The sequence below is a fragment of the Pristiophorus japonicus genome, chromosome 15 (genome assembly GCF_044704955.1).
Source record: "Pristiophorus japonicus isolate sPriJap1 chromosome 15, sPriJap1.hap1, whole genome shotgun sequence".
In the NCBI taxonomy this organism is placed as follows: Eukaryota; Metazoa; Chordata; class Chondrichthyes; family Pristiophoridae; genus Pristiophorus; species Pristiophorus japonicus.
In genome coordinates, this window is record NC_091991.1 from 141,102,728 (window position 1) to 141,114,433 (window position 11,706).

Consider the following 11,706-nt stretch of genomic DNA (forward strand, 5'->3'; position numbering starts at 1 on the left):
GAGGGCAGGAGGAGGGGGGCAGAGCGGTGGGGCAGGAGGGAGGGGGGCAGAGGGGGGGCAGGAGGAGGGGGGCAGAGCGGGGGCAGGAGGAGGGGGGCAGAGCGGGGGGCAGGAGGAGGGGGGCAGAGCGGGGGCAGGAGGAGGGGGGCAGGGGCGGGAGGAGGAGGGGGGCAGAGCGGGGGCAGGGAGGAGGGGGCAGAGCGGGGGCAGGAGGAGGGGGGCAGAGCGGGGGCAGGAGGAGGGGGCAGAGCGGGGGCAGGAGGAGGGGGGCAGAGCGGGGGCAGGAGGAGGGGGCAGAGCGGGGGCAGGAGGAGGGGGCAGAGCGGGGGCAGGAGGAGGGGGGCAGAGCGGGGGGCAGGAGGAGGGGGCAGAGCGGGGGCAGGAGGAGGGGGGGCAGAGCGGGGGCAGGAGGAGGGGGCGAGGGGGGCGGAGGAGGGGGCAGAAGCGGGGGCAGGAGGAGGGGGGCAGAGCGGGGGCAGGAGGAGGGGGCAGAGCGGGGGCAGGAGGAGGGGGGCGCAGAGCGGGGGCAGGAGGAGGGGGGCAGAGCGGGGGAGGAGGAGGGGGGCGGCGGGGGAGCGGGGGCAGGAGGAGGGGGGCAGAGGCGGGGGCAGGAGGGAGGGGGGCAGAGCGGGGGCAGGAGGAGGGGGGCAGAGCGGGGCAGGAGGAGGGGGGCAGAGCGGGGGCAGGAGGAGGGGGGCAGAGCGGGGGCAGGAGGAGGGGGGCAGAGCGGGGGCAGGAGGAGGGGGGCAGAGCGGGGGCAGGAGGAGGGGGGCAGAGCGGGGGCAGGAGGAGGGGGGCCAGAGCGGGGCAGGAGGAGGGCAGGAGGAGGGGGCAGAGCGGGGGCAGGAGGAGGGGGCAGAGCGGGGGGCCAGGAGGAGGGGGGCAGGAGCGGGGGGCAGGAGGAGGGGCAGAGCGGGGGCAGGAGGAGGGGGCAGAGCGGGGGGCAGGAGGAGGGGGCAGAGCGGGGGCAGGAGGAGGGGGGCAGAGCGGGGGCAGGAGGAGGGGGCAGAGCGCGGGGGGCAGAGCGGGGGCAGGAGGAGGGGGGCAGAGCGGGGGCAGGAGGAGGGGGCAGAGCGGGGGCAGGAGGAGGGGGGCAGAGCGGGGGCAGGAGGAGGGGGGCAGAGCGGGGGCAGGAGGAGGGGGGCAGAGCGGGGGCAGGAGGAGGGGCAGAGCGGGGGCAGGAGGAGGGGGGCAGAGCGGGGGCAGGAGGAGGGGGGCAGAGCGGGGGCAGGAGGAGGGGGGCAGAGCGGGGGCAGGAGGAGGGGGGCAGAGCGGGGGCAGGAGGAGGGGGCAGAGCGGGGGCAGGAGGAGGGGGCAGAGCGGGGGCAGGAGGAGGGGGGCAGAGCGGGGGCAGGAGGAGGGGGGCAGAGCGGGGGCAGGAGGAGGGGGCAGAGCGGGGGCAGGAGGAGGGGGGCAGAGCGGGGGCAGGAGGAGGGGGGCAGAGCGGGGGGCAGGAGGAGGGGGGCAGAGCGGGGGCAGGAGGAGGGGGGCAGAGCGGGGGCAGGAGGAGGGGGGCAGAGCGGGGGCAGGAGGAGGGGGGCAGAGCGGGGGCAGGAGGAGGGGGGCAGAGCGGGGGCAGGAGGAGGGGGGCAGAGCGGGGGCAGGAGGAGGGGGGCAGAGCGGGGGCAGGAGGAGGGGGGCAGAGCGGGGCAGGAGGAGGGGGGCAGAGCGGGGGCAGGAGGAGGGGGGCAGAGCGGGGGCAGGAGGAGGGGGGCAGAGCGGGGGCAGGAGGAGGGGGGCAGAGCGGGGGCAGGAGGAGGGGGGCAGAGCGGGGGCAGGAGGAGGGGGGCAGAGCGGGGGCAGGAGGAGGGGGGCAGAGCGGGGGCAGGAGGAGGGGGGCAGAGCGGGGGCAGGAGGAGGGGGGCAGAGCGGGGGCAGGAGGGAGGGGGCAGAGCGGGGGGCAGGAGGAGGGGGCAGAGCGGGGGCAGGAGGAGGGGGGCAGAGCGGGGGCAGGAGGAGGGGGGCAGAGCGGGGGCAGGAGGAGGGGGGCAGAGCGGGGGCAGGAGGAGGGGGGCAGAGCGGGGGCAGGAGGAGGGGGGCAGAGCGGGGGCAGGAGGAGGGGGGCAGAGCGGGGGCAGGAGGAGGGGGGCAGAGCGGGGGCAGGAGGAGGGGGGCAGAGCGGGGGCAGGAGGAGGGGGGCAGAGCGGGGGCAGGAGGAGGGGGGCAGAGCGGGGGCAGGAGGAGGGGGGCAGAGCGGGGGCAGGAGGAGGGGGGCAGAGCGGGGGCAGGAGGAGGGGGCAGAGCGGGGGCAGGAGGAGGGGGGCAGAGCGGGGGCAGGAGGCGGGGGCAGGAGGAGGGGGGCAGAGCGGGGGCAGGAGGAGGGGGGCAGAGCGGGGGCAGGAGGAGGGGGGCAGAGCGGGGGCAGGAGGAGGGGGGCAGAGCGGGGGCAGGAGGAGGGGGGCAGAGCGGGGGCAGGAGGAGGGGGGCAGAGCGGGGGCAGGAGGAGGGGGGCAGAGCGGGGGCAGGAGGAGGGGGGCAGAGCGGGGGCAGGAGGAGGGGGGCAGAGCGGGGGCAGGAGGAGGGGGGCAGAGCGGGGGCAGGAGGAGGGGGGCAGAGCGGGGGCAGGAGGAGGGGGGCAGAGCGGGGGCAGGAGGAGGGGGGCAGAGCGGGGGCAGGAGGAGGGGGGCAGAGCGGGGGCAGGAGGAGGGGGGCAGAGCGGGGGCAGGAGGAGGGGGCAGAGCAGGGGGCAGGAGGAGGGGGGCAGAGCGGGGGCAGGAGGAGGCGGGCAGGAGGAGGGGGCAGAGCGGGGGCAGGAGGAGGGGGGCAGAGCGGGGGCAGGAGGAGGGGGCAGAGCGGGGGCAGGAGGAGGGGGGCAGAGCAGGGGCAGGAGGAGGGGGGCAGAGCGGGGGCAGGAGGAGGGGGGCAGAGCGGGGGCAGGAGGAGGGGGGCAGAGCGGGGGCAGGAGGAGGGGGGCAGAGCGGGGGCAGGAGGAGGGGGGCAGAGCGGGGGCAGGAGGAGGGGGGCAGAGCGGGGGCAGGAGGAGGGGGGCAGAGCAGGGGCAGGAGGAGGGGGGCAGAGCGGGGGCAGGAGGAGGGGGGCAGAGCGGGGGCAGGAGGAGGGGGGCAGAGCGGGGGCAGGAGGAGGGGGCAGAGCGGGGGCAGGAGGAGGGGGGCAGAGCGGGGGCAGGAGGAGGGGGCAGGAGGAGGGGGCAGAGCGGGGGTAGGAGGAGGGGGCAGAGCGGGGGTAGGAGGAGGGGGCAGAGCGGGGGCAGGAGGAGGGGGCAGAGCAGGGGCAGGAGGAGGGGGGCAGAGCGGGGGCAGGAGGAGGGGGGCAGAGCGGGGGCAGGAGGAGGGGGGCAGAGCGGGGGCAGGAGGAGGGGGGCAGAGCGGGGGCAGGAGGAGGGGGGCAGAGCGGGAGGGGGAGGAGGGACATTGGGGCACAGTTTGTTTGACAATATTGCTGCAAAGCGCCTTGGGTCGTTTAATAAGTTATAGGCGCTCTCGAAATAAAAGTTGTTGTTGGCATACAGTTAGTGTTTAATTAAATCAAAGGCATTAAACCCAGCCCACAGGTCCCGGGTGTTGGGACTTGAATCCCAGTTCCCCTCACTCTACCTCTGCTGATGGAGGCCCTGCCTTTCGGGACGCCGCCTGCCCCCAGCACGGTGAACGTGCCCGTCTGGTCCCGCAGCTGCAGGGTGGTGTTCCCGTCGGGCCGCACCTCCAGCACCGTCCCCTGCATCCACACCACGGTCACATCCAGCGGGGCCCTGCTGCCGCCCGCCCGCTCCAGCAGCCACGCCGGCCTCTGCCCGATGCGGCACACACTCTGCCGCAACTGACCAGACAGCACCTTGCAAGGCGGCGGCGACTTCAACCGCCCACAACTCGAGGCCCACGCCGCCGCCATCCTCGGCTCAGCTCAAACCCCACCGCGCGCCCAGAACCGGCCAATCACTGGGCTGGGAGGTGGGGCTCTGCCAATTTGAACCAATTACAAGGCAGGGCTAGCTCTATTGACCAATCATAGAGCCGGGGAATAGTGTCTTCCAATCAAAGGACGGGTAGATCCCTTAACCAATCACAAGGCCGAGCTAGCTCTATTGACCAATTATAGACCTGCGTGGGCGTGTCCACCTCTTCTCGCATGAAAAGCAAAAGCAAAATATTGGAATATTGGAAATCTGAAATGAAAACAGAAAATTCTGGAAACACTCAGCAGGTCAGGCAGCATCTGTGGAGAGACAAACAGATTTATGGTTTCAGGTCGATGACCTTTCGTCAAAATAGTGTTTTTTTAAATTATTGTGTTAAAAGTCTCATCTTTGTTTTCAAATCCCACCATGGCCTCGCCCCTCCCTACCTCTGTAATCTCCTCCAGCCCCACAACCCCCCAGAGATGTCTGCACTCCTCCAATTCTGGCTTCTAGAGTATCTCTGATTATAATCGCTCCAGCATTGTTGGCCGTGCATTCTGTTGCCTAGGCCCCAAGCTCTGTGTAGTGTCTCTGCACCTTGTTACAAACTCACACAAGGCATGTATATATTAGACACGGTCACTCTGTGACCTTCACTTTATTCCCAGGACCAAGGAATGCTTACCCTGGCTGGGACCTCCCCTTTTATACCTGGAAACCCAGGTGAGGAGTGTCTCCCGCAAGCTCACCCCCTGTGGTCAGGGTGTGCATTTCAAGGGTGCCGGTACAGTGTGCATGAGTTACAGTTACATAACTATTGTCATTGCAAGATGGTGAAATACATGACATCACCTCCCCCCTTAAGTCTTTTAGTTTCAGAGGTTAAGTCTATCGGGTGGTCGATGCTCTCTCGTGGAGCGCCGCGGTTGTGGCTCTGGTGGCTGAGCCTCAGCACGTATCTCTATCACTTGAGCTGGCCGCCGGGACTGTGCATGCTGAGGGCCGTCTTTGTTGCTCGTACGCTGGCAATGGTGTGGGTGCTATCTCATCATGCTCTTCTTCCGGTTCCTCCATGTCTATGCTGAACCTTGTCTTTACTTGGTCCAAATGTTTGCAGTATATCTGCCCATTGTTTAGTCTGACCACCATGACCCTGTTTCTTTGCCAATTATGGTGCCCTCAAACCATTTGGGTCCTAAAGCATGGTTAAGAACAAATACCGGGTCATCTATTTCTATACACCTCCCCCTTGAGCCTCGATCATGGAGCTCGGTTTGGGACTGGCGCTTGCCCTCAACAATGTCTGCCAGGTCTGGGTGAATGAGGCACAGCCGCGTCTTCAGTGTGCGTTTCATGAGGAGTTCCGCTGGCGGGACTTCCGTGAGCAAGTGCGGCCGGGACCTGTAGGCCAGTAGGAGGCGCGATAGGCGGTACTGAAGGGAGGGTCCTTGGATGCGTAGCATGCCCTGCTTTATGACTTGGACCGCCCATTCTGCCTGGCCATTGGAAGCCGGCTTGAACGGCGCTGTCCGGACATGCTTGATCCCATTGCCCGACATAAACTGGAATTCATGGCTGGTAAAACACAGGCCATTGTCGCTGACCAGGATGCCCGGCAAGCCGGGGGTCGCGAAAACCGTCCGCAGACTCTCCACAGTGATGGATGTCGTGCACAAGTTCAATATGATGCACTCGATCCACTTCGAGTATGCATCGACAACGATCAGGAACATTTTCCCCATGAAGGGGCCCGCATAGTCTACGTGAATGCGCGACCATGGCCTGGTGGGCCGGGGCCATGGGCTGAGTGGAGCCTCCCTGGGGGCATTGCCAAGCTGGGCACACGTCGTGCACTTGCGAACCCAGTGTTCCAGGTCTGAGTCAATCCCCGGCCACCATACATGTGACCGGGCAATGGCCTTCATTAACACGATGCCAGGGTGCTCGCTGTGGAGTTCCCTGATGAACACTTCCCTCCCTTTCTGGGGCATGACTACCCGGCTGCCCCATAACAGGCAGTCGGTTTGGATGGAGAGTTCATCTATCCGTCTCTGAAACGGCCTGACTTCCTCGGGGCACGCCCTGTGTGCGGGCGCCCAATTCCCAGTCAGGACACATTTCTTTATCATGGATAGAAGGGGGTCCCTGTTGGTCCAGAGTTTGATCTGTCGGGCTGTGATGGGGGAGCCCGCAGTGTCAAAAGCCTCAATGGCCATGACCATCTCGGCGCTCTTCTCCGATGCCCCCTCAGTGGTGGCCAGTGGGAGCCTGCTGAGCGTGTCAGCGCAATTTTCGGTGCCTGGCCGGTGCTGTATGGTGTAGTCATATGCAGCCAGCGTGAGGGCCCATCGCTGTATGCGAGTTGACGCGTTAGCGTTGACAGCCTTGCTGTCGGACAACAGGGATGTTAACGGCTTGTGGTCCGCCTCTCGCTAGAACTGTCTACCGAAAAGGTACATTGTTACCCTGCTGCAACACACACCCAACCCCGTAGGTTGACGTATCGCATGTTAAAACCAGATTTTTTACAGAGGTCATACAAAGTCAACAGTTTGTTGGAACACAGCAGGTTCCTCGTCTTATTGAAAGCCCGTTCTTGACAATACCCCCAAAACCATTCACACCCTTTACGGAGGAGCATGTGTAACGGCTCCAACAATGTGCTTAAGTTCGGCAGAAAGTTCCCAAAATAGTTCAAAAGTCCCAGGAATGATCGCAACTCCGACGTGGTGCTGGGCCTGGGTGCCCGGCGAATCGCCTCAGTTTTTGATTCAGTGGGCCGGATCCCGTCTGCGGCAACCCTCCTGCCCAGGAACTTGACCTCTAGGGCCAAAAACACGTCTTTTTCAGCCACAAGCCTACCCGATCCAATCGGCGTAGCACCTCCTCCAGGTTGCGGAGGTGTTCCTCTGTGTCCCGACCAGTTATAAGGATGTCATCTTGGAATACGACCGTTCCAGGGATGGACTTGAGCAAGCTTTCCATGTTTCGCTGAAAAATAGCCGCTGTCGAACGAATGCCAAATGGGCACCTGTTGTAGACAAATAATCCTTTGTGCGTCGTGATGGTGGTCAGAAGCTTGGAATCTTCCGCCAGTTCCTGAGTCATGTAGGCCGAAGTGAGGTCCAGCTTCGTGAACAGCTTTCCACCTGCCAACGTGGCAAAGAGGTCCTCCGCTCTCGGAAGCGGGTATTGGTCTTGCAGCGACACTCGGTCAATGGTGGCTTTGTAGTCGCCACAAATCCGAACCGAGCCATCTGCTTTGAGGATGGGAACGATGGGACTTGCCCAGTCGCTGAATTCAATGGCCGAAATTATGCCCTCTCTGAGCAGCCTGTCCAGTTAATTTTCAATTTTCTCACGCATCACATACGGCACCGCTCTGGCTTTGTGGTGCACTGGTCTGGCGTCCGGAGTGATGCGTATCACTACTTTAGTGCCCTTGAACGTACTGACACCGGGTTGAAACAGTGACTCGAATTTTTGCAAGATCTGCGAGCATGAACTTCGCTTCACGGATGAAATGGCATGCACATCCCCCCATTTCCAATTCATCTCAGCTAGCCAACTCCTCCCCAAAAGCGCGGGGCCATTTCCCGGAACAATCCAGAGTGGCAGCCGGTTTTGTAATCCATTATGCGTTACCACCAAGTTTGCACTGCCCAGCACTGGATGATCTCTTTGGTGTACGTACGTAGCTGCATCTCAATGCGATCCAGTTTGGGCCTGCTAGCTCTGTGTGGCCATTGTCTCTCAAACTGTTGGGCGCTCATGAGAGACTGGCTAGCTCCCGTATCCAGCTCCATGTGCACCAGGATGCCATTCAGTAAGACTTTCATCATCATGGGTGGCATTTTAGTGTATGAGTTGTGGACGTCAGCCACATGAACTCTCTGAACTTCAGCATCCATGGTTGTTCCCCAGGCCTCATCTTGCATTGCAGACCCCTCGTCTGGTTCCTCTGTCTCACAGACTAGCCTCGCTACTGCCTTTTTGCACATCCTGGCCAAGTGTCCAGCGACATTACAAATCCTACAGGTATAAAGCTGGAACCTGCAGCTTTTGGCAGTGTGTCTACCCCCACATCTCCAGCATGAGCTGAGATTGCTGTTAACAAAAGGACTATTCCCAGGCATTCCTCTCTGATGGCCCATTTGGCTGTTTCTAAACACTCTGAATGGTCCCATCACAGGATGCATTATTCCTCGTGATGGCGTGAATTGCCGATCCCCTTTCCATTGTTCCTGTTGCGGGCCCACTCTGGAGCCTGTTGCTGCCTGGGCGGTGTTGAATTGCCCTTGCCTGCCTGCCTGGGTAGTGTCGAATTGCCCTTGCCTGCCTGCTGTTCTGTGTTCTGGGTTCTGTATCACTTTTACAACATTAACTCCCTGGTTAAAACCAGGGCTGTGTGCGTAAATTAGCTTGGTCTCCTCTTCCCCTGCCATAAAGGTCTGAGCTATCAACACCGCCCCTTCTAAAGTAAGGTCCTTGGTCTTTATAAGCTTCCTGAAAATGCCAGCATGATTAATGCCCTCGATGAAAATGTCCCTTAACATCTCCCCGCTGCAGGCATCGGAGAACTTACAGAGACTGGCCAAACGCCGGAGTTCCGCCACAAAGTCTGAGACGTTTTGACCCTCCCGACGCCGGTGAGAGTAGAACCGGTGCCGGGCCATGTGTATGCTACTTGCCGGCTTGAGATGCTCACTGATCAGCTGGCTGAGCTCTTCGAAGGACTTGTCTGCTGGCTTTTGGGGTGCGAGCAGGTCTTTCATCAGCGCATACGTCTGTGGATCACAGCTGGTCAGTAGATGCGCCCTCCGCTTGTCAGCCGCTGTTTCATCCAGCCAGTCCTTTGTGACAAAGCTCTGCTGGAGTCTTTCCACAAAGTCGTTCCAGTCCTCACCCACACAGTAGCGTTCCTCTGTGCCACCGTTGGCCATCCTCGTGGTTCGGTGATTCCCGTTTCTCGTCGCCAGATGTAGTGTCTCTGCACCTTGTTACAAACTCACACGAGGCATATATATATCAGACACGGTCACTCTGACCTTCACTTTATTCCCAGGACCAAAGAGTGCTGACCCTGGGTGGGACCTCCCCTTTTATACTTGGAAGCCCAGGTGAGGAGTGTCTCCCGCAAGCTCACCCTCTATCAGGGTGTGCATTTCAAGGGTACAGGCACAGTGTGCATGAGTTACAGTTACATAACTATTGTCATTGCAAGATGGTGAAATACATGACACTCTGGAACTCCCTCCCTAAACCTCTCCATCTCTACTTCTCGCTCCTCCTTTAAGACGCTCCTTAAAACCTATCTCTTTGACTTAGCTTTTGATCATCTGCCCTAATATCTCCTTGTGTGGCTGTGTGTCAAATTTTGTTTTGTAACACACCTGTGAAGTGCCTTCGGATGTTTTACTACCTTAAAGGCCCTATACAAATACAAGTTATTGCTGCTGTTGTTGTAAACTGCTTGCGGAGACATCGTTGGTGGTATTTCTCCAGCGACTTGAGGTGTCTACTGTATATGGTCCATGTCTCTGAGCCATATAGGAGACCATGAGCTTGGTGGCAGTTTTGAGGGTCTGATCTTCAAACACTCTTTTCCTCAGGCCGCCGAAGACTGCACTGGCGCACTGAAGGCGGTGTTGGATCTCGTTGTCAATGCCTGCTCTTGTTGATAGGATGCTCCCAAGATAAGGGAAATGTCATATTTGTATGCTAGTACCACTAGAGAGTGCAACTGTGGGAGGCCCAGGCAGGAGCTGTATAAAAGGCTGGTCACCACATTGCTGCCTCATTCTGAGAGACGATAAAGAGACTAAGGTCACAGCAGTTCAAGCACAACACTAGGCCTCGTGGAGTTACTCTGCAGATAAGTAGAGACGTATTAGGAAGTGGTCCACGTTGTCCAGGGCCGCGCCGTGGATCTTGATGACAGGGGGACAGTGCTGTGTGGTAAGGACAGGCTGGTGGAGGACCTTTGTCTGGCTGATGTTTAGTGTAAGGCCCATGCTTTTGTACAGCTCAGTAAATATGTCCTGGAGTTCTGCCTCTGTGCGCAGATGCAGGCGTCGTCCGCGTACTGTAGCTCGACGGGCAAATGTCACTCACGTAGATATCAAACACGCATGACAGAAGCATAGCATCATCATCATAGGCAGTCCCTCGAAATCGAGGAAGACTTGCTTCCACTTCTGAAGTGAGTTCTTTGATGGCTGAACAGTCCAATATGAGAGCCACAGACCCTGCCACAGGTGGGACAGACATTCGTCGAGGGAAGGGGTGGGTGGGATTGGTTTGCCGTACGCTCCTTCCGCTGCCTGTGCTTGACCTCTTCATGCTCTCGGTGTTGCGATTCAAAGAGCTCAACGCCCTCCCGGATGCACTTTCTCCACCCAGGGCGGTCTTCGGCCAGGGACTCCCAGGTGTCAGTAGTGATGTTGCACTTTATCAGGGAGGCTTTGAGAGTGTCCTGGGAGGACAGGCGCACCAACATTAGCGTCCTCGACCAGGCCAACATCCACAGCATCGAAGCACTGACCACACTTGATCAGCTCCGCTGGGCAGGCCACATTGTTCGCATGCCAGACACAAGACTCCCAAAGCAAGCGCTCTACTTGGAACTCCTACCCGGCAAACGAGCCAAAGGTGGACAGCAGAAATGTTACAAGGACACCCTCAAAGCCTCCCTGATAAAGTGCAACATCCCCACTTACGCCTGGGAGTCCCTGGCCAAAGACCGCCCTAAATGGAGGAAGCGCATCCGGGAGGGCGCTGAGCACCTCGAGTCTCGTCGCCGAGAGCATGCAGAAATCAAGCGCAGGCAGCGGAAAGAGCACACGGCAAACCAGTCCCACCCACCTCTTCCCTCAACGACTATCTGCCCCACCTGTGACAGAGACTGTGGTTTTCATATTGAACTGTACAGTCACCTAAGAACTCATGTTAAGAGTGGAAGCAAGTCTTCCTCGACTCTGAGATACTGCCTATGATGATGATGTAAACTGCTGTTATGAAGTTACATGTCAGCTCTCCCTGAAGTTAGAGGACTGCTGCTTCACCAATCACAGGGCTAATTGCAAATTTTAAGAAAATGTTAAGGGAAGACTTTAAAAGGATGCTGCTGAAGGTAAAATTATCACTGAATTTCATGACTTCAAGCCCGGTACCATCTGCAACATATATATTACCCATCTTTAATGGCACATGACTGCTAAACCGCTCCTCTCTGAAAGGACTTTTACCCACATTGCTGCTTGCAGCCACACCCTCTCACAGTTGTCTCCCCTTTACGTAGCAACAGCAGCCCTTTCAGATGGCTGGCCAGATTTTGTGATTGGAAAATTGGAGCTCAATTCCCAAAACTTTATCATTATCCCCTTCCATATAACACCTTGTGCTTTAGAAACAATGCTTAAGGCTTGTGTATTTTCTAGCTTTGAATCTAACAAGCATGAGTTCTGAAAAGCATCTTTTCTTTTTAGTTCCCATTTTGAAAGCATTTTGGGTTTGACATTTTCCTGCTTAACAGCCTAAGAAATAAGGATTAGGCCATTTGGCCCATCAAGTCTGCTCTGCCATTCAACAAGATCATGGCTGATCTTCTACCTCAACTCCACTTTCCTGCACTATCCCCATATCCCTTGATTCCCTTAATATCCAAAAATCTATTGATCTCCATCTTAAATATATTCAAACGACTGAGCCTCATTGTGCTATGTCTCCTCTGAGTTCACGAGCCTCCTATCCTCCCTTAATCTCTCCCTCTATATAAATTCCCCAACCCATATTCACGGGACACCCCCTCGACCTTGCTATCTCTCATGGCCTCCTACTCCCACTGTATC

The 11,706-nt window shown here is 59.7% G+C and overlaps 1 protein-coding gene across 1 annotated transcript in view; it reads right to left on the reverse strand.

The window, feature by feature from the left end:
- Positions 1-3,876, reverse strand: part of rmi2 (RecQ mediated genome instability 2) — a 32,438-nt gene extending 28,562 nt beyond the window's left edge. Inside the window, exon 1 of the mRNA XM_070901024.1 lies at positions 3,555-3,876. Within this exon, the coding sequence (XP_070757125.1) occupies positions 3,555-3,849 (295 nt within the window). The 5' untranslated portion in view covers positions 3,850-3,876. The remainder of the gene's footprint in view (positions 1-3,554) is intronic.
- Positions 3,877-11,706: the final 7,830 nt, after the last annotated feature.